Here is a 25,095-nt window from a genome sequence, read left to right as displayed (position 1 = left end):
CTGGGTAAATGGGTTACATTCAGCACCCCTGCACTCCAGCCCCTGCTTTATCAGGTGTGTCTTCCAGAAAGTGGGGTCCAGAGGGAAGTGCAGCTGGGTGACTCAGAACTCACACTTACTGAGCACCTACTGGGTGCTGGGCATCGTGGGATGCCATTGACATTCATTAGTTAATTGAACACATCTTCCTCCTTCCCCCCACCCCAAAAAAAAACTGCATAGGGGGCCTTGGTGGGTCACACAGAGGCAGAGAAAACCCAAGGCAGGCCCTGGAGGAGCAGCATGGCTTTGACCTTGCTGAGATTGCAGCCACAGCACAGCGGCTGGGGGTGGTAAATTGAGTGGAGTTGAAGGCCGCCAGCCAGCCCTGGCCCCCTTCTCCAACGTCAGGCTGGACTGCAGCCGTGGTCTGTGCCCATGACGACCCCTGGCTCTCCCTCACTGACCTCCAGGAACCAAGCATTTTTCCCATCATGCTTTGAGCCTGGGGTCCTTCCACAAGTACATTTCTATGGTCAGGCCTGTCCTTGGCCAGTGGTTCCCCCCCCACCCCCCTTGACACACACACACACACACACACACACACACACACACACACAGAAAGCTGTCAGGGAGTCCCTGGGGAGGCTTTCCTGGCATGACAAGATGTCACAGGAAATCAGAGACACGTGTCACAAGAGGAGGCAAAGTGAGCGGGGGACAGAAGCAATGTCAGGAGCTGGGTAGGGGCGCTGAGGAGGCCAGCCTCAAGCAGCCCCATGAGTGACACACAGGGACTCACAGGACCTGAGAGGGACGGAAAGGGAGGGGGGCCATCCTGGGCCCGGCACGCAGGCAGCTCTCCTGTCATCTTCCCCTCGCGCCCCAATGCTAAGAAGATACGGTGGGCGTGAAGTTCACGTCTCCGGGTCTGTCTAAGGCTGTTCCTCCTGCCACACACTTTTCCTTGCTCACCTGCTGCCATTTTTTCAGCAGCGCAGGAGGCGCACGGGTCTGCTGGGTGGTCGCATGGAAGGCAATCTGGGGGCAGGATGGAGAAGGCTCCTTGCTGACCTGTCTGTGGACATGAGCTCTGAAAGCAGGGGAAGATGTTCTGAGGAGTCCGGGAGGCCTTTTAATTCCATCAAGGGGCCGGGAAGCGGGCTCTGGGCAGGGGGCAGCCTGGGGCCACAGAGAGGGAGGAGGAAGGGGCCCAGGAGGGCCTTTGCGTGTCTTCCGACTGTGCAGAGGACCAGGCCAGCCAAGCTCCGTCCTGGACGGCGCGCTGGTGCAGTTCCCGCTACGAAGCAGTGGCTGCAATTCACTCGAGTTCTCTTGGACCTATTTCACACACACAGCTACGCGAATGGAATTCTTTGCAGCAAGGGAGAGAAGAGACTGGCAGAGGAAGGCAAGAATCTCCCAGGGCCAATTCCTTTTAAATTGCCAATGGCTCAGCCTGGGCGCAGCTGGGGAAAGGGAGAACAGCACCCCTGGCTGACTACCACACGCTCCCCCACCCCAATTCTAAAAGCCAACTTCCCACGCAATGCCGACCGTGCTTCATCCAATGCTAGGTGCTCGGTGGCCTGGGTCCCATGCTAGCCAGGACATGCCGCACAGCCCCCTCCCAGGCCAGCTCCGGCAGATGGGGATGAAGCTGCCCTACCTTGACCACACTGACTGCCCGAGAAATACCCAAGGTCTAGCCTGTAGTAGATGCTCAATAAACCACCGACAAGATGAGTGGCTGAGGAAGAAACACACGGGTCATCTCTACCCACCAGGACCAGTTCATTCAAAGCCTGGAAAGCCCTCTCAGCCCCATCTCCTTCAGAAATGTGCTGTTTCTCCTGGTGTCTCAGGACCAGCCTTTCCCACACCCCCCTCTAGGGCGGGAGAGTCGGTATTTTTAAACAGGAAGAACTGGCCCAGCGGCTGCATTTTTTTTTTTAACAGATAGAAAAGAAAACTAAGATTTGTTTTCAATCATCAGACTTTCAAAATGAAGAAACTCTAATGGGAACAGCACAGCAGGCTGGCATAAACAGCCTCAGCACGGGGGGGGGGGGGGGGGGGGCGGGGCTCTCTTCCCAGCGCTGTATTTCACATCTACTATTCACTGTGTGGCTCTCTCCTCAGCTCCCGGTCTGGGGCCGTGGGGGGGGCGGGGGGGAGGAAGGAGAGGAAGAACCCGCTGTCACAAGTGTTTCAAGGAACAGGGGTGGAAGTGGGGATCCACTAGACCTGCCACAGAGCAATCAGAAGTCACATTCTGTTTGGCCATGCTGGGATTGGAACTCCTCCCTCCCCACCTCAGAGGCTGGAATGGAAACAGCCCTGTGGATGGCAGACGTGGCCTGTGAGCGCAGTCACCCACCCCTTCAGACAGGGCTCTGAGCACACTTGAGGAAGCTTCTGGAAAGGTGCCATGGGTGGCACCACCCCAACCCTGCCAGAAAACGTTACACACAGTGGTGACTGAACGGGCATCTGCCCTCCAAAGAACAGCTACGCCGAAGCCCCGCCCCAAAGCCCTCAGGGCTGCACGAGGCTCGCAGACCAGAGCACAGCGTATCTGGTTAGTTAATAGGAGTTGCAATTAAGGTGGGCTCCAGAACTCGACTGGTGTCCTTACGAGATGGTCACGTGACAACAGAGACTGGAGGTGACCGGCACATGGGAGGCCAGAGGCAGGGACTGGAAGGAAGCAGCCACCAACCCGCTGGAAGTGAAGGGAGGAGGAAGACCCCCTGTAGCTCGGAGGGCCCAGGGCCACGCAGCACTGTGCTTCTGACTTCCGCAATGTGGAGAGAAGGGGCAGGGACAAGAGGAGCTATCTGGGGACTGCACGGTGAGCCTTACGTGAGGAAGCAGCCGGCGAAGAGCAGAGATGAGCTGCAAATCCTCACGCCGAGGCCAATGCTTGCGTTTGAAGATGGGCCTCCGAAGAGATGGGGTCCAATTAGGTCAAGAGGATGGGGCCTTATTCCAACATTAGGTTGGCATCTGATGGGGCAGCAAAGATGGGGTGCCGGCCATGAGGTGACATTGCTGACAAGGAGAGCGCTCTCCCCGGACAGCCCCAATGGATGTCTCATGATGGCAGCCTTCCATGCCAGAGTCCCTCCTACCCACAGTCAGACCTGTCCCCCTGGGGCTGGCCAGTTCCTAAAGGACAGTGCCTGTCCCAGTAAAAGACAGTGTACTAACAGGAAACAAGTCCTATTTCCCAAGTTAGGAGTTAGTCTCCCTTTGATTCTTTCCCCCCCTCAATGAAAGATCAAGTATTAAGGAAACCATCTGGCAGAGCGGGTTGAGGCTTCCAGGCCTGAGCTGGTGAGCCCCAGCTCTGGATTCTTCTGGATGGTGACTGTCCAGGGACCACGCCCAGCTGGGGACAGAGGCTGCAGGAGGGGAGGGAGGGATCTGGGTGTGTTGTGTGTGCATGTGTGATTGGTGCATGTGTGGTTTCTGGCACTGGCTTGTGAGGGTCACCATGACAGGACACCACACAAGGCGTGGTCCTCCAGGATGGACACAAACAGCAGGAGCGGGAGCTTCGTGCCCCATCAGATTCTTTCCTTTGATCAGGAACAGGGAGCCAAGGACAAGATGGACCCGAGCGATATGGAGTTTCTAGCATGCCTCTGGTGGAGGGGGTGGGGGTGGGGGGATGGCCCGCCCCACACCAGGCCAGGAGAACACCTGACCTGGAGGAGCAGACAGAATCCAGCACGCAACGCCGTGGCCCTCGAAGGTGGTGAAGTAACTTCTCTATGGTGATTCACCCCTGCACTACCTGCATGGAAGTCTTGATATATAGATGGCTTTGCTGACCGTGAAACTGAACAAGAAGCCGATGCTTTCCGGAGCACAACAAGGACCCACACACCAACACGAACTTGCATGGATCACCTGGACGCACGGAGGGCCGGGCTAGTGGTTAGATGGACAATCGAAGCCTCTTCTCTTTCCCCAAGAATGAGCGGACACATTCTCCTCTGGGGAGTCCTCCGTGCACACACCGAGGCCTGTCAGAGGGGAAGGGTTTCAGATTTAAATGTGTGCACTTTATAAAAGGGGCTACTACGAAGCCAGGGAGGAGGCAGGGAGACCCCGAGCATTAGCGATCTTGGAAGGTGAACCCGTGTCAGAAAGATGGAGGAGAGAGGAGGAGGTGACAGGGCTCTCCCTGAGCCCCCAGGCCCTGCCCTCGACCCCAATGCTGATGGACCCACGGACAATCACCGAGGCAGCCCCCCCTGGGTCCTGCCAAGGCGTGGCTGGGCCTTGGATGAACCCTGGAAGGGGGAAGGCGAGGCGAGAGGCCGCTCTTCCCATCTGCGTGCGCTCTTGGTACCAGGGCCCACGACTGAGCCGAGAGGTTCTGGAAGGATTCGAGAAGCCAGTGGTTGGACTCGGGCACCCACTGGGCAGCTGGGCAGAGTCCAGGCTGTGCCCAGCGCGGCCCAGGGTCACGGAGCTGGTCTGAGGAGGGGGCTGCGGGGCAGGCAAGGCTCCGTACGCCGGCCCCCAGAATGCTGGGGCTCCGGGGCTCCCGACACGCCAGGGAAGTATCCAAGATCCACGTGCGGGGAGCCACAGGCCCTGAAGATGAAGAGGAGGAATGGCCTGGGAAAGGGGGTGTCTCCTGGAGCCCCGCTTCTGCAGGTGGTAAGTGGAGAGTGACACCGGAGGGCTGTGGACGGCCGGCTTGGCTCTGGGGTCACTGCCACCATTCTTCCTGGCTTCCAAGCAGGCGGGGGCCCAGAGCTCAGGGCAGCTGGCGGTAGCCGGGGTGCAGGAGACCCTGCACGTTGCACTGGATTTTGAGTCTCAGCTCTGGTAGGTTTGTGGCTCCCAGGTCTCATTACGACCACCAAGAACGGGCAGCCTCTATGGAGTCCCGGCCTCTAAGGAGGCCACAGACCAGCCCTGTGCCTCCCGCTGCGGCCCGGCCGCCTGTGCGCCATGGCTGTGCTGGGGGCAGATGTCTCTGGTGGGTCAGGTCCCCTCAAAGGGGTCAGGGACAAACCACGCAAGACTCCCCTCACCTGTCTCTCTCAGCGACCCTCAGCAAGGACAGTCTGCCAGCCCGGGCGGGGAGCAGGGCGGGGGACAGGCAGAGGGGACACGGAGCAATCACACACAGGCCAGGGGACCCCGGCTCCTAACAGAGAGGCCACCCAGGGACCCAGCACCGGGCTAGAGAACGGCCAGCTCCACACACTCCCACACCTCCACACTGGGGCTCCTGCCGCGCCACAGATACAGCCTGAGACCCCCCACGGGCCCCTCAGATCTGCATCCGCCTAGGAGGAGGAAAGAATGTACCAGAACCCCCTCGCCCAAAGCCCTCGCCTTCAGGGAGTGTCACAAATACTAACGAGCTGTACGGAGAGGTGGGGGGAGTGACATTCTCACACGGCAGGAGACGAGACAGGACTGGGGTCCCCAGGGGGCGGCCCTCAGGAGACATGTGGGGCTGTTGGGCTGCCCTTTGGGGGTGGAACGCAAGGGCACCCCCTGCCACTTCAGGCCGGGGGTGGCGCCTCTGGAAACAGAAGCTTCCACAGGAAGCACCCCCTCCCGCCTTGACCTTGACCGTGGCCTTGACCCAGCCCGCGCAGGGTCCTGATGTCTGCCCGGCCTTCCCAGGAGCCGGCGGCGCTGCGCCCTGCGGCAGGGCGGTGAAGCTCCTCCCCGTCCAGCTGGGAGGAGGACAGACAAACCCAGTCCACGCGGAGATGGAGACAGACGCACGCACACTGACCCGTCCGAGGGGCCCCCCGGCCTCCCATCCCAGCCTCCACGGCCTCCCATCCCAGCCTCCACGGCCCACTCCACGCGCAGCCTGCAGCTCTCTTCTCCCCACCCCGGCCCCCCGCATCTCACACGGCGACACCGTCTCCCCGGGGGGCGCACACGTGTGGGGTGGGGGCGTGCGTGCTCCCAGGCTGGCCGGGTGGGCCTCTGTGGTGAGCTGTGGCGTCCTCGGCTGGCAGAGGGCAGAGCGGGAGGGAGAGGCGGCTCGCAGGAGTGAGGCAGCTGGCACCATCCCCGCGCCGAGGTCACAGCCTGGAGTGGAGAGAAGGGAGCACCGTGAGAGGACTCGCACCGGTGGCCCGGCCGGTCTGTGTGGCTCTAGGAGGACTTGAGGTGGACTGCCCCTGCCCCCCGAGGACCTGCTACGTGACAAATGCTGCACATCCCCAACTCACTCACACCTGGGGACAGCCTGAGATGGAGCAGGACAGTTCCTCTCAGGGGAGAGCTCGGGAGCTCAGAGAGGTCCAGTGCTTTGTCCCGGGGTGCACAGCAGGAAGCATCTTTGAACCCAGAACTCTCCTAATGGAAGCATACGGCCTCTAGGCATTTTGTGAACACGTGCGCAAACAAGCTTGCTGCCCACTGCAGAAAAAGGACTTCATTTAGTTTGTTCCCAGCTCTTAGAATGGAGGCTCCCAAGATGTGTTCAATACACATAGGTCCCATAATAATAAAAAGAACGAAGGAATGAGTGAATAAATGGGAAATTCCAGAGTCTAAAGTCTTATGATGCCAGATCACCACTTGCTCCGTGTCCCCAGCCCAGCTCCATGGTGGAATCTAGGAAGGAAGGGCCCTGCCTTCTTTTCCCTCCAGACAGCTTTAAGTCCTTCTGTTCCGTTGACCTCCATCTTCTCCTCCTGACCCCTAGGACGGCAGGGGTCATTGATAATGAGCCAACTGGCACAGGAGCCAGGGCCCGCCTGGGCAGCCTCCCCAGAGCCTGTCTGCCTCACTTTCTGGATTGTCTGGAGGCTGGGTTTGGGAGGGGGCGCAGGGAAAGATGCTACACTCGGGGGAGACCCAGATCTGCAACCCCAACAGGGAAGGAGAGGGGTGTGGAGCTCCTTCATAAGACGGCAGAGGTCCCAAAGGCCAGAAGCTGGGAACCTTTCCAGTGGGGAATGCTGGGAGCCAAGAGCGGCCGTGATGGGCAGGCCGCTGGGGCTGAGGGAGAGCTCTACGCTATCAAGCCTCACAGAGGGGCTAAGTCATGAAGGCAGCCTCCAAGGTCCAAACTCCACAGCAGACTCGCTGGACAGAGACCTGGCTGGGACGCAGGTGGGACTGACTGGCTCCCATAGGCAGGGGAGAGGAGCTCAATGGTATTGAAGGTCACAGGGCAAGGCAGTGGACAGCGCTGTGGGGAGAGGAAACGTACTCTGCAGACTTCCAGAAATGCCCAGGGTGAGACAGGCGGCGGTTTCGCTTCGGCAGTTTCTCCAGCATGTCCATGAGCTTGGTGAAGGTGGGCCGCTCTTCCTGCTCGAAGGCCCAGCAGAAGAGAAGAATGTCCTACAGACACCAGTGGGTGGCGGTTAAAATGCGTGCCGACTTTGTTGGCTCCTCATTGAAGTTCTGGCACTTTGCACCTCAGAGGGTCTGTCAGTCTGTCTACCTTTCTGCCTCACATGCTTATCTCTCTGTTACCACTCATCCGTGTGCCAGCCACTCACCTCTCCATCCGTCTGTTCATCTGCAAAGCATCCATCCATCCATAGCAATTCACTCATCTTTCTTCTATCATCCATCTACCCACCCATATATTCTTCCCTCTATCCATCCATCTGTCCATTCATACATATGTCCATCCATCCATTCATCCATCAGAGTTCATAAAACCATCCAATCATATTAATTCACTTACTCATTTTTATCTACCATTATCCATCCATCCATCCATCCATCCATCCATCCATCCATCCATCCATCCATCCATCAATTCATCCATTCTTCCAACTTACTTTCTGAGCCCATACAATAAACCAGGTAGACTCTATGCTACCAAACATCAAGATCAATAATAGTTCCAAATGTATTTCTCAGCATTTTTCTCAAAAAACAAAAAGTGAGGGGTAGAAGGAAATGCTGAAGTCTCTTGCTACACCCTAAAGATGTCAGTAACCTTCAAAGTCACAGAGGAGGAAAGTTACTTTTTTGTAGTCCTCACCCGAGAGGAAACCTGCAGGCAGGTAATCCTGACAGACACGCCAGGTCATTACTGCTCCTCTGACTTATCTTTTGATCAAAAGAGAGGATTCGTCCCGCTGTGCCTAAGAGGAAAGTTATTAATTTATAATCAGGCTTCTCTGTGTCTACCTTGCTCTGAGAGTTAGATAATGCCTTAAAATTATTATAGGGATGAAGATGAAGTGAAAAAACCAATCATATTTCTGATATTTTAATCAATATTTCTTGAAGGAAAGAAAAGAGACTGGCTGGTTCCGAACTCAGCCAAGTCCACTGCTAAGATGCAGTACAGCTTGGTGTTAGTGCGCCCCTGGTGGCAAGCACCTGGAATTGCAGGCATAGTGCAGAGACTGCTGGCACTCCCAGGCCCTAACTTCACAAGGCTGTGGGTGCTATTTACTTTGTCTGGAACCTTCTGGGGCTATGCCTGCTTTTCCCCTTGCCTGTGGCCCTGCAGGATGGAGGGACTTACCGAGATTTCTTTTCCCAAGCCAATCTGGCTGAGGTTGGGTTTCATTCCTGTCCCCATCTGCCAGATGATGGCTTCTGCTGGCTGGGTCTTGAAAGGCCACTCCCTGGCGTGGAGTTCATACCAGATCGTGCTGTTGGCAGACGTTAAAAGGAGGTGATGTGCGATGTCCCTGGTGACCCCATGTCCCTTCCCTGCCAGCGCCACCTGCCCAGCTGTGCTCCTGGCTGACCTCTCCTCCTCTCCCTAGTCTCTTCCTCGCGGGGTTAACATTTGCCCCCTGGACCACACTTGAAGCTTCCCCACGTCTCCCACACCGTGCCTTTCCCAGGATACCTTCTTTGATGCCAGACACCTTTGTCATACAGGAAGTGATGATTTTGGGGGCGCACCCCAGCAGGTGATGGGAGGTGTGTGCTAAGGCACCTCTGTGCTGGGTGCTGGAGACTAGGCCCTTTGCCAGAGCTCTCTCCTGGGCTGAGTGCCTGACAGAGGGATTTCCCCCTCCCCAACCTTTACATGGCCTGCGGGGTGGGGGAGGAGATTCACCGTGACTTTGAGCTGAAAGCAGCAGGGCTCTGGGTGGACATGGCATATGGAGTTCAAGGTGAACAGCTGGAGTTTGGAGTCTGGGGCTCAGCTCTGAGAGATCTCTGGCTGAGCCAAATGGACCCCAGTCTCCCCTCGACCCACTCAAAATGGGAACCACACAGCTCTGGCTGAGAAAGGGTGAAATTCCACAACACTCAATAGACTTCTGAAAGGCTTTTTTTCCCCTAAGTCATCCCTGCACTCCAGGTTCCCAAGCAACAGGATGCTCCTAAATGGCAGGAATCCAAGAGCGCCGGGGCCTTCGCACAGCAACAGTGTCAGAAATAAGAGCCTCATTAAAACTTCCTTTCAAGACCAACTTTTAAGAGAAATCCACTTTGAGAGGACATTTTTTTTTTTTTTTTGCTAAAGATGAAAACTCTTCGTGGAAAACCAATTACTTACTTTGGTACATTTTGTTAATTATGTTTTTCCCCCCCTTTTGCTAAACTGATACTAAAATACAGCGGCTTAATTACTGCAATTTAGTTTCAGATGAACGGTATCTAACTGGATAAAGATTTGGGCATTAACTAATCAGGGCAAGTGACAGCTCAAAAGAGGCCTAAGTGACAGATGTCAAGGACTCTGATCTTGAACCGCCCGGGGGCTGGGGGGGGGCAATGAGGTACTATGGAGCAACTATCTAACATGTCTCAGGGGTGCCATGTCTAAGTGAACACATCTGCTGGACTGCCACTGTCCCTGCCAGCGTCCCCAGCCCTTGAATCTACCCATAGATAAGGCAAGGACTGGCGTGGCCATTCAAAGAACGGGGCACAGACCGCTTGCCGGCTGCCCTCTGGCTGTGAGGTTTGAACAGAGGGCCTTGCTGGGCAGGTGCTCTACCTTGTGAGTCTCACTTCCAGGCCATTAATGCTTTGCTATGTTTCCCCCTCTTGCTCTTGCCTCTAGTGGGGTGCAACTCCACATCCATACGCTGGTTAAGATAGGATCTCGCTGAATATTCTCCCTTCCCCCCCTCCCACAGTCTGGCCTTGAAGTCCAACCCTCCCATTCTCTACCTCCTGCGTAGCTAAGATACACAGGTGTGAGCCACACCAGGGTTTTCTGCCCTGAACCCGCAGCTGTGTCTCAGAGTCGTCTTAACCCTTTACTTCCAAAGATGTCATTCCCTCGTGTGGTTATAGCCATGGTTTATTTCCTGACAAGGCCTCAACTTCTCTTTCCTAGACTCTAGGCATGGAGACTCACGGTCCATGTCTAAATTCGACTTCTTTGGCCTCCCTAGCATTGTGCAGCCCCGTCTTACCTCCAGGGTCTCCACCTTGGTAGATGACCTCATCCTTAACCCGCTCAGGTAGTGGTGGATACCTGAACGCCATCTACGTGCAGCCCATCACCAAATGCTGACATGTCGGTCCCTTAAGTCCTTCAGTCTGTCTCAGCTCCATACCCACAGGCACTGACTCCGTAGGGGCCAGAATCTCCCTAGGGAGTGCCCCCCCCACCCCCCGCCGATGTCCTCCTCCATTCTGTTCTCTGCATAGCAGTCAGATTGACCTGATTGCACTAGGACTCTAATTACGATGAAGCCATCTCTGGCTCCATAACCATCAAGGGCTCCCTAGTGCCTTGAAGATGAAATAAAATCTCCTCAATTCTGCCATGAAGTGCTTTCAGGATTGACTGGCTTCCCTCTTCAGTCGCTCATCTTACCACCCACCGCCTTCCTCCCTTCCCCTAAACTCTCCATCCATCTGCTTCCTCCTCCCCACGACCCTCGCCTCACGTGTTCCTTCACCGTGGACAGCGTGCGCTTTTCTCCTTGTGTACCATTGTGCACATCCCTTCTTCCTCCAACAGCTCACTCTACCCCGTCCGTATTCAACTTTCAACTTAGGCCTATGAGTCATCTCCTCCTAGAAGAGACTCGAGGTGGAGATGGGATCCTTTTCAATTCCACTAGTGTTGTGGTGATTCCCAGCATAGCCCTCATCTCCTTTTGGCCAAAAAAGATCGTCCTCCATAACACAAGATCAGAGGAGGGAATCTGTGCTGAGTGGAAAATAGGTCTATGAGTTCTTCAGTATTTCTCCCTGTAGAAGTCTAGAATACATTTTGGTTTACCACCCTGTGTCCCCTACCGTGGAACGTATCTTGAAGAGACAATTTGGACTGTTTCTGCCACACGGAAGATGTGTAAGATGTGTAAGATGTGTGAGCCACCCTGACTTGCTCAGCACACAATGCACAAAGGGGTAAAAATTCTCCTAAATGTGGGTAATTGTGCGTGTTAGTCAAAACTGAATGAGAAAGTCCCAGAAGAGTGGAAACGATGCTACTTAACTCCTGAGACCACATCACAAGTGGCTGGGGGATCCTGCCACCACGCTGTGAGCTCCCTCTTCCAATACACCTCAACTGTCACCTCCTGAGTGACTCAGGCCAGCTCAGAGTCACAGCTCAGAAGCCATTCCCACATCCCTGAGCACAGACAGGATCCATGTTGTTCCAGGCTGCTGAGTTTGGGAAAACTCGTGATACAGCAGCAGCTAACCAATACATGAATGACATTTGTAGCCAGCCTCTGTAACAGTCCTGGCACATAGCAGGGGGCTAATGAATGAATGAGTGAATGACTCAGGTAACGTGGGGTATCCACATAACCGGTAAGAAACCAGCCATACAGGCATGTTTGGGTCATTTTTTTTCCTACTATGCTCCACTCAGATCCCCTTATTTTCACTCAGAAATCTCTTCTGCCTCTCTCCTCTCCCCCTCTCAGGTGTCTCTGCCCTTCCACAATCATGGCAAGAGTGTGTGTGGGGGGGTGGGAATGCCCTCTGCCCCATGCTGGACTCTCCAAGGCCAGGGCGGGCCACCTACCCGAGTGCAAAGACATCCGAGTGCTTGGAGAAGGGAAGCTTGTCCTCCTCTGTGTCAGGGGACAGCTGGCGGATGATCTCCGGAGCCAGGTGACACAGCCAGCCATTCTGGATGCGCAGTTTGTCCTCACGCCTGGAAGATCAAAGCGCAGACTGAGCCCTAATCCTAACCCCTCCAAGTCCTCTGCTGCTTTGGCTTTCCCCCACTGGGTTCTACCTGACCTTCAACTTGAGGCTGAGACCCAGTGGAAAGTGCAGGAAGAGAGAACTGGAGTGAAAGCCCCGGGGAGAAACACCGGGCACTCAAACCTCCCCGGCTCCCACGGCCAACCATTACAGTCAATTCTTCTTTGTGATAGCTGTGTTCCATAGTACAAAGTCTCCGGGTATTAGAAGATATTGACACAGCAAACACTAAATCATTGTTCCTTGAGGAAATACATACCCATACACAAACCTCACATAAGCTGCAATTCACTTAAAAATCCTAAAAGTAAACTCATGTACTAGCTTCTTGGTCTTTGAAACAACCATGAACAAGACTAGCAAGATCCCTGGCCTTTGCTCTTTGGTAGAAGAATTAAATACTAACAGTGGTGTTACTGAAAAATTTTAAACAGTGAAGACATCCAGGATAAGAAACGTCCTGAAGGTGAACTCAGAGCTAGCAACACAGAAGATTCAGCCATATGAACAAGGCGAGGAAGGGGAGGCTAGTTCCAAGGCCCAAGGCAGGCCTACACATCTAGAACTCTTAGGTTCTAGAACTCTAAAGACCACCACCAGTAGAAATGGAACCACCATGCATCCTGTGAGCTAAAACGCATACAGCTGACTCCTTACTGATAGGACTTGGCTGGCTCTTCCTTTATTCATGATAAACAACACTGCAACGAACATCTTTGGGTAGAAACCAACTATCTCCCTTTACCAAGCTCTATTATTGTCCCTCAGAATAAACTCTTAGAAGAGGAGGGAGCCCAGGTCCCTTCTATATATGGCAAATCTTTAGCAAATCAGAGCTCGGCACTTGCAATGAACAGCTCAGTAGAACTTCCATGAGGTTTTCGCTGATTGAAGGAAAGGGCCAGTTACCACAGGGTAGATCAAGAATGAGATCGTGTAGTATCTCAGCTCCCCTGAAGGTCTTCTGTGGGGTCCAGAGGCTGCTGCATTCTACAAAGCTTCCAGAGTTTGTAGGTTTCTGACCTACGTGAGGTATGATACTGACCCCTCAAGAGTGCTCATTCACATTCCAGAACCCTGACTGTCCAATCTGGATATCTTCCTGAAGGCATTGTCAGAGTAGAGTGGTCCAAGATGAGAGTTGCTCTCTGTCTAATATGGTGGTTCACCATGGCTGTCCAACATGGCCACTCCTAACCACACTGGCTATCCAGCATGATGACTACTATAACTGAAGAACAGAACTTATGACTTGATTACAGTTTAATTATAGTTAAATATACATGGCCACTTGTGGCTAGTGGTTAACAAGTTACATAACCCAATCAGATCTAGACAATTATGAACCAAATATGAATTTTAACTTAAATATGGTTTATTATTTGTGATGCTAGGGATCATGCCAAAAGTATTTTACATGCTAGGCAAGTACTCTACCACAGAACTATACTTCTGCCCTTAGATTTCTGAGGCAAGTTCTCACTATGTAGCTCAGGCTGGTCTGGAAATTGCTATGGAGCCTAGATTGGCCTTAAACCCCTGATCCTTGTCTCAGCCTCCCTAGTGCTGAGACACTTGCCTAAATATGTTTTCGTAAGTCTCTTCTTTGCACAGCCATAAGTGGAAAGTGGTATTGAAATGTCCCAGTTAAAATGATAAATGCTTGCACATGCCTTCCCTGAAGTCCACCTGCAGGCAGACCACAGATTCATAAACATCAATAGAGGAAAGAACTCGGAGGAAGCCTCCAGGAGTCCAGAGCTGGGGAGGGGGGAGGAGGATGGGTCCAGTGCTGCTGTCCCATTCACTAGCTGGGAATGGGGGAGGTGAGAGGCTTGGTGCATTTCAGAATTGTGCTCTCCAGGTGGTCTCAGAGCACAGAAGGCCCATTTGGATATACGGTGATTCGGATACATTCCCTAACAGCAGCCGTGGGAAGGGAACATGGCTGGTAACTGCTGTAATCTCAGCCTTCCTGTTTGGATGTTCCAGGTGTGCTACCCCAGGACCTGGCCACTTGTCTACCCCTTACATTTCCATGCCCAAAGCACACTGGCAGAAGGGACAGAAAACCATGCAATTAGGTGGATACCAATGATGAATCTGTTGAAATCCAGGGCTTCTCAACCTAGGTATGACTGACAAATTTAAGTTTGGATGATTTCTCTGCTGTGATGCTTAGAAACAGTCTCTGGTCTCTACACACTAGATGCCAACACACCTTCCACTCTAGCTGCAACAAGTAAAACTTATCTCCAGACATCATCACATGACCCTGGCTGAGAAAATGGCCAGATGTTTCTGTCCTAATGTATATAAAATAAGGGTATGGTTCAAATCTAGAGTTTCAGCATCAGTAACCACTTCTTGGAACATGGTAGAAACATTCTTCTCTAGAAGAGAACTTGAGCTCTCCCTCCACAGCAAACCCCAGAATGGGCAGGGTTGGAAGATGCTTGCTTCTAGAACTAGAGCACCTGCTGGGGCTTGATGACCCACTGGTTGCTTTCCAGTTATGAAACCTCTAACCAACCCACGCCTCTATTTTCCTGCCTGTTAAATGGGCACATTAGTCTGTACCACAGTCAGCCCTCAAAAGGACTGAGATCACTTATTATACAAGGTTATTTTAGTGGCCAGGGTTGCGTGACATCCTCACATCATGATTGGCTTGTGAGTATAGATGTTAGCTTGTGTGTGTGTATATGTGTGCACACATCTGTGTCTATATGTGTGTGCATTCACACCTATGCACACACAGAGATAATACACATTTTATCCTGAAGACTCAGAAATGGAGTTGAGGGTAGGACCCCCAATAAGAATGTCCTCCAAGAAAGAGGGCATTGGGTTGGGAAGGTGGCTCAGTGGTAGAGTGCTTGCTTTGCATGCATGAGACCCTGGGATTCCTCAGCACCACATAAGCAGAAAAAGCCAGAAGTGGCGCTATGGTTCAAGTGGTAAAGTGCTCGCCTTGAGCTGAAGAGCTGAGGAACAGCATCCAGGCCCAGAGTTCAGACCCCATGATTGGCAAAAGAAGGAAGGAAGGAAGGAAGGAAGGAAGAAAGAGGGCATTGGAAAGACTAGCCTTCTCCAGGTGTACACGGCCAGGCTGATGGGGAATGGTGGCTTGGGAAGCTGTGGTGGACACAAGAACAAATTACCCAATGTACGTGAGTTTCCACCATCACACCTCCACTGCTGTCCCTGCCCTGCTGGGTCAGTAGAGGACTGGCATGGGGGGGGGGGAGGGGAATGTCACTAGGACGCAAGGAGGAGTGGAGGCCACACAATTACCATCAGCCTGGGGCTGCGTGGGCAACTTCTCTGGAGGAAGAAACCAGAAGCCAGGCCTGGGGTAGACACACCGGGGCGTCTGGTTTCCATGGTGACGGGCCCACCAGTGACAACACGAATCATCTTCATTGTGGCTATTATTACGATTAATAACAGGCTACACACGTACGGGCAGCTGGCACCGTGGGGCTGCATCTTAACCAACACATCTTCTTGAGGACAGCCGAGTAGCTGTATGCTGAGATGTCTGGATCTGAGTGCTTTGTTGGCTGCCTCCTCCCTCGCAAGCCACTGTTGAGTGCCTACTGTATGCCAGGCTACTGCTGACTACCTACTGTATGTGGGGCTGTCTGTCCCACCCCTAACGCCCTGCGAGGACCCCAGGGTGTCCTTTAAAGAATTCAGGGGCTCTTCAAAGCAACTGAGGGTTCAAGTGAAGTGAGAGAAACCAAAGGCTGTGTTCCTGCAGCAGCAGGACACTCCTCCTAACCCACAGGACGAGAAGAAAACACACAGGGGCTTAGAATGCGTGCGAGCACACACTCCAAATTAAAAGTCACAGGACAGGGCCTCTGAATTATGGGTTGTTTATAAGGGACCAAGCTGTTTCTCACATGGTCAACTTAATTCGGCTTGCTCTGGGGCTAACTGCCTCAGAGAGTTAATTACTTAAGGTTGGTTAATCATTCTCTGGGTGATACTGAGGAAGGGATATGCAAATTAATGCTAATTATAACAACTCTCGCAGCGCTACTATTTGTCAGGCGTTTGAAGTGAACGAGGTGTGGCGCTGGGTGCTTGCCGAGCGTGTTCCTTTGTATCCTTACAAGGACCCTAGGAGGCAGGCATCGTTTTCTTAGATCCAGGAAGCTCAAGTTCCTAAGTTGTGCATCTGGATGGAAGTCCAAGGTAGTAAGTGGCAGAGCCCCAGGGCTGCAGCCTCACATTAAACCCTGGCTCTCCGGCCTGCACTCCTGAGGTGCTAGAATGAATGATGACTGAGGTAAGTGGGGCAGGGGCTCTTGCGTGACCCCATCCTTCCAGGTGAGGACCCAAGTAAGGGGAGAGTCCTTGGACCAAACTTAAGGGCAAAAGCTTTGCAGGATTTGGGGGTGCTCTGTGCCCAATGCCTGCCCCAAAAGGTGCCATTTACAGAACAGGCAAGCAAGCCCCATAGGACTAAGTGCGTAAGACTGTAATGCCAGCTACTCAGGAGGCAGAGATCAAAAGGATGTCGGTTTGAGGCTGACCCCAGGCGAAATCATGACACCCAGTACAAAAAAAAAAAAAAAGCAAAAAAAAGCATTGAGGGTGCAACTCAAGTGGTAGAGCCCTTATCTAGCAAGTGCAGAGTCCTGAGTTCCAATCCCAGTGCCATCCAAAACCAAGGGGCAACAAAGCATGACCTGGAAGCATGCCAGCCTTCAAACGCGGCCCAGTGACAGAGGCTCCACTCAGCTGCGGGCCATGGAGGCCGCATGAGAGGTCGCCCTATCACTGGGTGCCTCTCCCGCCTCCTCCCACCCTCGCACCTGCCAGCCTGCAGCACCCCGGAAATGCTGAAGAGCCCGAAGTCCGTGATGACCACTTTGCCATTGTCGTAGAAGACGTTCTTTGACTTGAGGTCCTTGTGGAGGATGCCCTTGGCGTGCAGGTAGCCCATTCCCTGCAGGAAGCAGAGGAGAGCGGTCACAGGACACCCTAGCACCAGCTGCCACCCCGACTTCTGCTATGAGGCAGATGAGCCTGGGGTCGGTCCGGTCTGGTCCCTGGAGTCTGGAGATGGGATGGAAGGAGGCGCAGCAAGCGAGACCCAGCTCCCCCCTGCACCCCCCGCTCCCATAGACCACTGCAAAGCCATCTCCTCTTGATTGGTCTGTTCCCCAAACAAGACACAGCCGTGGGATGAACAGGGACAATGGGGGAGTGACGTTCTCAGAGAAAAGGGACTCTCTTCTGCCATCGCTCCCACTCCCCTTCAGAGATGGAGCCCCCTTCTTTATTCAGCTGGCACCCCTAAAGCATGCACCTAGGTTTTCAGGAGAAGGTTTGCGAGAGCCCAGAAGAGCCCACAGGAGAGTCTACCAGAGATCCAAGCCAAAGGCAGATGTGCAGAAACTTATTTTTGCCTTCATGAGCAAGTCCCATTTTTTTAATTGCTTCTTTGCGGGACTAACGCTTCCAGTGGCAAGTAAGATGCCTGCTGGGAATCGCAGGATGTTCCTTTTTTGCCTGAATATAAACAACACCCAAGGATTTGTTTCTCCAGCTGCAGCGGGGAGGAGAGATGGCTTGCGCTTTGGGGAATTCCAAGGACTCAGATAATGGATCAGGAACCAAGGGGCCTTGGCCATGGCTCTGCACCTGCCAGCCCTCACACGGGAGCATGGATGCAGACCAATAGGCTGGAGAGAATTGCCAAATGCGGCATCTGAAGAACTCTTTTGCACATGACACCTAGTGCTTTTTAAGTGGGGGATGAGACCATGAGTCTCACAGTCTCAAACCTGTGGGGTTTCTCAGGAGGGGCTGGGGGGAGGTCTTTCTGAGGTTCAGGAGGAGGGGGTGTCCCCAAATACCTTCACGATCTCCTGAGCAATCTGCCTGGTTTTGTTGACATCCAGGACAATCTTGGCGTCCCTCACCACCGAGTAGAGCGTCCGACCCTTACAGAGGCTGCAAAGTAAAAAGTCAAGGTCATTTCTGGAAGCGATCAGCAGTCATGAAGAAGGTGACCACAGTTATGAGAGGTCACACATGATGGATGTCACTTGCCACTGGAGCTCATGATCAGGAGCTGGGCTGGACACTGGAGCTGGTTCTGGGGTGTGTGTGAAGATCTGGAAAAAAAGTTCTTGTAGATTCTTTAAGGATTGCCACTGAACCTACCCATTTCCCGCCCACCCAGGGTGTCGCAGGCAGAAAGTCACGCACACACTGACAATCTCTGTGTCCCCTGACCCCACTCAGCGAGCACTAGGGGCAGCTGCTGGCACTTGCCAGGGGTCCCCTGAGAACAGGGACAGTGACGACAGCAGACCAGCCAAGCTTCGGCTGACAGGGGCCAAGTACCATCGGCAAATGATACACTCAATCCTTCAGAAGGGGGTGTGTAAACACCAATAAAACCAGCCCGGATCAGACACCTGTCTAGATAGAAGGGTTTTTCAGCCTCATTGGCTTCATCAGGAGGACCAGCGGTTGAGGGTGAACGACAGGATGACAAAAGACATCGTGCAGAGACAGTAACACCTCCTCATTAGCTGCCTGCGCGTCTCTCTGTCCTGTCCTCCCCTGGGAGGCTCAGTGCCAGCACACACAAAGCAGGCGTGCAATAAACAGTGGCTGAGTAAATGAACGAGTGAATTCTGGTTTCACCGTGGTCTTCTCAGTCCGAGCGTTACTGTTGGACCTTGCTGACATTCAAGTTCCTGTGACTGAATCCCAGCACGGCTCCCTGTGTGCCTTTGGCTGGGTTACTTCACCTCTCTGAGCCCCATTTTGCTCACCTCCTGAAGGAAACCAGTGAGACTTAGCCTTGTCGTTTCTTTGGGGATTTGGAGAGGATAAAGTTTGTACAGTGGGTGCCTGGCACCCAGTATGCATTCCTGCACACTGCTCAGGATCATGAGGGGCTGAGAGTCAGACTCCATGGTGCTAGGATCTGATCTGTCATATACTAGATGTGTGGCCCTGGGAGAGTAAGTTGTCCTCACTGAACCTCAGTGGTATTATCTGTAGAATGGGGCCAACAGTATGTAAACTCAAGTATGTAAAGACATAGCTCCTCTCCAGGCAGAAAGACTCCATGCAAGGCTCATCCATTATGAGAGGCAGTAAATAAATGATCAATAAAGTGGTGTCTCTCTCTCTCTCTCTCTCTCTCTCTCTCTCTCTCTCTCTCTCTCACACACACACACACACACACACACACACACACACTCATGCAAATACAGAAAGCTCCAGTTATACATCTGTCTATCTATGATCTCTGTCATCTCTGCCTCTAGTCACCTGCTACTCTCATACCCCTCAAAATACCTGTGACCACCCATGCTGTTTGACTAAGATTAGCTCTTCACCTGCTGACGGTGAGCCTCCCAGGGCAGAGGGCTGACTCACGGATGGTCTGATTCACCTGTCAAGGTCATCCAGAAAATCAGCAAGGGCACCCCTCCCCCTCCCCTGTGACTCAAGGCTGGCCCCCCCATCCAAGGCAGAGTGTTTTGAAGCTGGCCCAGCAGCGGTTGGAGGCAGGGTGGGCTGAGCAGCCAATTAAGCCATATTGACATTTAAGCATTGGCGATGGCGGAGGCCGTGGGTGGATTTCTCTCCCCTGATGCCTCGTTCTTGCGCAACCACCTACACTCATTACCGGCCAGGGCCTCCCACCGCTACAGTTCCCAGACTGAGTCCCCGCTCAGGGTGGCTGAGTGCCCTTCCCTGCTCTCATCCTCCCGCGGCGGGGTCTTCGCCTCCCTTCCTCCCCGCCGGGCCCTGCGCCACAGGAAGCAAACTCACTCCATTCCGGTTGGGGTGTAACTTTGTGCAACCCCAGTTTGCTGCATCTCCAAGTGGAAAATAGGCAAATGGCAAGCCATTCCTCCCCTCCCCCCAGGTGCCCTAGCGGCACCTCACACGCATCCAACCTAGACAAGCGCTAGCGCTAGAACTTAGCAAACGCCGAGAGCAGGCATTTATCAGCCCCACGCTGGAGCCAACTGGGAAAGACTGAATGTATCCCCAAATTTCCTACGAGGAAATTCTAACCCCCATGGGGTGGTGTTAGAATTGGGGCTGTGGGGGGTGATCAGCCATAAGTGAGATTAGCAACTCTTATAAACAGGACCCCAGGAAATGCAGAATAGTCAAGAACATTAAATAAGGAATTAAAAGGGAGCCCAGAGAGCCCACCCTCTGTCTCTCACCACCAGAGGCTGCAGGGTTTGGGGGGGGGGGCACTGTCTGCCAATGAAAGAGAAACCCCACCACGGCCAAACCATGCTGCTGTCCTGCTCCAATCCCAGACTTCTGCCCTCTGGAACTGTGAGCAATAAATATCTGTTGTTTCTAAGCAGTCTCTATACTTCCTTACATCAGCCTGAACTAAGCTACAACCCAAATGTTAAGTCACAGCAAACTAGATCAACAGTGACGTATAAGAAAAATACACACCATTGCCTCAACTCAAACAAAGCTCTACTGACAGCACAAACAGGAGAAAGGGAGGGGAAATTAAAAGGAGGACCGTGAAGTAGACAGGGATTAAAGAAGTGGTGGACCTATCACATAGCAGGTAACAAGTGGTTCCATCATGGAGCTTCTTGCTCCCATAATGCTTTGGGTTCCCACACAAATGCTTCTTCTTTCCATAATGTCCTGGGTACCTGCTCAACCAGTGCAGAGAGCCAAGAGCATTGTGTGCACAAGCCATCAACCAATCAGCACAAAGCCCAGGGAGAGGAGAAATGGGAGGAGTCGTGTAATATAATAACCCCACCCCCCAGCCCCGCCGTTGTTCTCTACTTTTGGCTCCCTCTTCAGATAGAGAGGCTCTGTTCCCTACTTTCATGGCGGTCCTTTGTCCTCTTTTAAAACACTTTCCTGCCTTTCAAATTTTTGAACAGGGAGAAGAAAAAAACAAACCCATTCTCCTACATGCCATCATTGGCCAGACGCTCAGGCTACCTAGAGACCATTATATAAAGTACACAATAACATTTTTACCTCCTTTAAATGATCCAGCCTGTGGAATTCAAGGCTATAGTTAAGGATAACAAATGGTCTACTCGGAAGGTGAGCTACTGGCGTGCAGGCATGATTTAATCTCTCCTCTGCCTCAATCCTCACCCCTCTGTATTGCACCCCATCTCCCTGCTTCCTGCCTGATCCCACCATTGTTTAGGAGCCTAGGCCCCTGGCAGATCTCCTTGGCCAAGAATGACCAGCCCTGCTCCCAGAGACTCTGACTGGAACATGAGAAATGGGATTGAATAATTTGATATTTCTAATGCTGGTAGTTGCAGAAAGTTCAAGGGTGGCCGAGAAGGCCACTCTGGGGAGGAAGGCTTGATGCTGAGAGCTGAAAGAAACCAACTGTGTGGGCATCTTGGGTGGAGACAGTGCAAAGGTGCTGAGGCAGGATTAAGTTCAGCATGCGCTAGGAAGGCTGGACTCCACACAGCGTGTCCCATTGCTTGCCCATTGCTTGACCTCCAACTAAAAGACTCAGTGAGAAGAAGACAGTCCCAGGCTCTTAACTGCCTTGAGCGCAAAGGCAGTTCATTTCAAAATCAGTTAATGAAAAAAAAAGAAAGGAAGAAAACCAACAACCTGGGTTGTCAGGAAGGATTTAAAACTCTCCGCTACTCACTGGAGTCTAAGCATTCCTGCACTTCTTCACACCCAAATCCCATCTGATTGTCCCATGCTCTTCTTCCCTCCCTTGAGCAAACAAATCATATTCCAAGTGACAAGTTGCTCACTCCATCAAATTCCAGCCTCGGGCAACAGCCCAACTTCCAAACCCTTCACGACTCTAACAGTGAAGATATTAAAATCTGGGGACTCTGGGGCTTTATAATAAAAAATGCCAGGTTAGCTTCTTATAAAAATGGGAAATGCCAGAAAGCAAGTGAGAAACGCCAGCTGCTTGCCACCTGCTTACCCCAATGCGCACCCAGGAAATGAAGCGCTATGGACTTCCATTAAGTAAGGGGCTGAAGGCTCTCTCCAGCATACAACCGCGCGTGCGAGGCCGCAAGCCCAGACACCCACGAGAAGCTGGACTTGGCCCTCGAGGAGGTGACCTGCTCCTCCTCCTCCTTCAATCTCTTCACATGCTTCTCCTCCTTGTTCTTCAACCCCATTGGGTCTGATTTTGTTATGTGAGAGGCCCTGAAGTTGACTGCTTCTGGTCCCTTGAAAGATTGAGACGTGGAGTTCTGGCTGTTGGGTCCCGATCTTCGCCATGTTTGATTAGGAATCTGTGCTGCTAGCCACAGAGCTGACATTGGTGGCTATGCAGAGATTCTCTGCCTTTCTGCGCCATGGCCCTGCTCAAAGGCTTCATGGAACATGGGACAGGCTCTCCTATTTGGAGCTTATTTTCTCAGCCTCTCCTGGGTCATTCTGCCTGTCTCCTTCAGACTCCCCTCCAATGCGATCATTCCAGATCATGGCCACGTTGGCCAACTCTTTTATTTCCTCACATGCTCACTTCCCGTGCACTGAGTTTGAAAACTCAAGTGTCTGTGCTATGGCTCAAACTTGTCTCCTGCAAATTGCTACACCCGTGCCCCTGGAGGTGAGGCGTTTAGGAGGTGACGAGGGTTAGATGAGATCAGGAGGGTGGGGCCCCCAGGATAGCATTAGTGGAATTATAAAACAAGAGGACGGGAGACCTGAGTTAGCATGCTTGTCCAATCCCACCATGGGAAACACTCCCCCATGTTGGGATTCAGTGGGCCGCCCTCACCAAGATGCAGTACCACGCTCTTGATTTCCAGCTCACAGCCCTGAACCAAACAAATCTGTATTTGGGGGCTGGGGTGTAGCTCAGTGATAGAGCCCTTGCTTAGCACACACAAGGTCCTGGGTTTGAACCCCAGCACCACAGAAAAAAACCAAACCCAACCAACAATCCTCTATGCTTTATAAATGACCCAGTCTCTGGCATTTAGTTATAGCAATGGGAAATGGACTCATAACATTTTAAAAAGAAACTTATCATTGCCTTCTGTCACTCCTGGAGTGGAAAGCTAGACTCCCCAACTTCAAATAAATGTTTTTAAAAAATAAACACAATGGCAACAACACTCAGTAATAAACAAAGTCGAGTCTTATGCTGGCATGGTGGCTTGCCAACGGGCTCTAAGGCCAAAGGCTCTGCTTTTTTGGAAAAACAGAGCAAAGACGTTTTATCCAGCAAGGTTTAGGAAGGAGTGAAATGCTAGCAGTGAATACAGAGACACAGAGTTCGTTAATGTCAGGACGCTATGTTCAGGTAACAAGCCAGAAGGGCTGACTCCTTGCTCCGATGAGTGATATTCTCTTGGGAGAGACAAGCAATAGGCAAACAGAGTAACTGCAAGTTATAATTAGAGTGACAGAGAAATAAACACCAAGGGCCTCCATCTGTAGGGCTGCTGTCTTAAAAGGAGGGGCAGCAGCCGCCGTCCCAGCCTATCCCATTCCAGGACAGGGACTAAGGGCCAACCAAGGGCCCACTCGATGCTCTCTCAGGACAGATCGTGACATTTAAGAAGCCATTCAAAGGAACCTGAGGATTCTGGCAAAGATTTTTCAGGCATCATCTCATTTAATGTCTCCGACTCTATATAATGTGGCCTGCTCATTCCCACTGTACAGATGGGGAAAACTGAGGCCGTGAGTCCGTCTAGTTAGAGGCACACACCTCAGGATCAGAACTACTTCAGAGGATATCCCGCCACCCTCGGGCTAGGTTTACCTGAGATCTTCGGAAGTCACAGGGCTCTGTACACTGCAAGGTAGGGAAGTGTGAACGAATGCCGTACTCCATGGAACGTGGCCTGGGCGTGGACATGCTGCTGATGTTCTTACTGGAGGGCCTTTTGTCTGTACCAGGTGTGTGTGTGCGCGTGTGTGTGTGTGTGTGTGTGTGTGTGTGTGTGTGTGTGTGTGTGTGTGTGTGTGCGCGTGTGTGTGCGCGCGCGCGCGTGTGTGTGTGTGTGTGTAATCTAGATGTCCGGTGTTAACACCTACCTCTCAGCATCACTTGAAGACTGTATGGGGCAAGGTGAATCTTATTGATTTATTCAGTGATTTATTCAAGGTGCTTGTCACAGGCAGGAAACTTAGGTACAAGAAGTTGTAATCTCCCAGGCCCTGCAGAGAGGGGCAACATGGTCAGGATTTGAATCCAGACCTTGGATGTTCCTGTCTTCCTAAGGTTGGCTAGGAGCTCTGGGAAGAGGTGGCGCAGTGGAGGAGCAGAGATGCACTAAGACGCCCACTCTGCCCTACACCTCAAATTCCAGGTCAGGCCTGTGAGTCCTCTCTCCTCCTCCATCCACGTGCTGCCTCTGCTTGGGACTTCTCAGAAGCACCAGCAGTCCAGAGGAGGCTGGACCCGGGCGGCCTTCGGCTCTGCATGCAGGGTCCTTGCCCACAGGGGCCAAGAAGAGCCAGGAACAACCTACAGAACTGGTGACTAAATGGAGGGAAGACGTCCTGTGTGTAAACGTCCTGGGCCCGCCAGGGCTGGGTGCAGTGTCCTGGCACAAGAAACAGATCATAGGCCAAACCCAGGTGAAATCAGAAGTGACCCTTTCTAACCGGGTGCTGGTGGTGGCTCATTCCTATAATCCTAGCTACTCAGGAGGCTGAGATCTGAGGATTGTGAATCAAAGCCAGCCTGGCAAGGAACTCTGTGACACTCTTATGTCCAATGAACCACCAGAAAACTGGAAGTAGTGCTGTGGATCAAAGCGGTAGGGTGCTAACCTTGAGCAGAAGAGCTCAGAGAGAGCGCCCAGGCCCAGAGTTCAAGCCCCACAACTGATTAAAAATAAAACTAAAAAGAAGTGATAGTTTCTGCCTCGCTTTGTGCAAGGTACCCTGGGGACACCAAGATGGAGCGGACCGCTGGCCCTGCCCCCACTGCAGGGCCAGACATCGAATACTAGCAACTCTTATTGGCTGACCAGAGACACGTTTATT

The 25,095-nt window shown here is 52.8% G+C and overlaps 1 protein-coding gene across 4 annotated transcripts in view; it reads right to left on the bottom strand.

Annotated features, from left to right (window-relative positions):
• Nucleotides 1–2,064: 2,064 nt before the first annotated feature.
• LOC138837702 (kinase suppressor of Ras 2) overlaps nt 2,065–25,095 on the bottom strand; it is a 200,459-nt gene continuing 177,428 nt past the window's right edge. For all 4 annotated transcript variants that reach the window (XM_070036646.1, XM_070036644.1, XM_070036645.1 and 1 more), the window contains exons 15-20: nt 17,973–18,069; nt 16,926–17,059; nt 11,912–12,043; nt 8,474–8,603; nt 7,193–7,326; nt 2,065–6,060 (exon numbers count right to left, since the gene is read on the bottom strand). In XM_070036646.1, the coding sequence (XP_069892747.1) occupies nt 6,054–6,060; nt 7,193–7,326; nt 8,474–8,603; nt 11,912–12,043; nt 16,926–17,059; nt 17,973–18,069 (634 nt within the window). In that variant the 3' untranslated portion in view covers nt 2,065–6,053. The remainder of the gene's footprint in view (nt 6,061–7,192; nt 7,327–8,473; nt 8,604–11,911; nt 12,044–16,925; nt 17,060–17,972; nt 18,070–25,095) is intronic.

This window comes from Dipodomys merriami, unplaced genomic scaffold (genome assembly GCF_024711535.1).
Source record: "Dipodomys merriami isolate MVZ:Mamm:240054 unplaced genomic scaffold, mDipMer1.0.p SCAF_274, whole genome shotgun sequence".
Taxonomy (NCBI): domain Eukaryota; kingdom Metazoa; phylum Chordata; class Mammalia; order Rodentia; family Heteromyidae; genus Dipodomys; species Dipodomys merriami.
The sequence above is the reverse complement of the archived record's forward strand: the minus strand, read 5'-3'. Positions and strand labels throughout refer to the sequence as shown.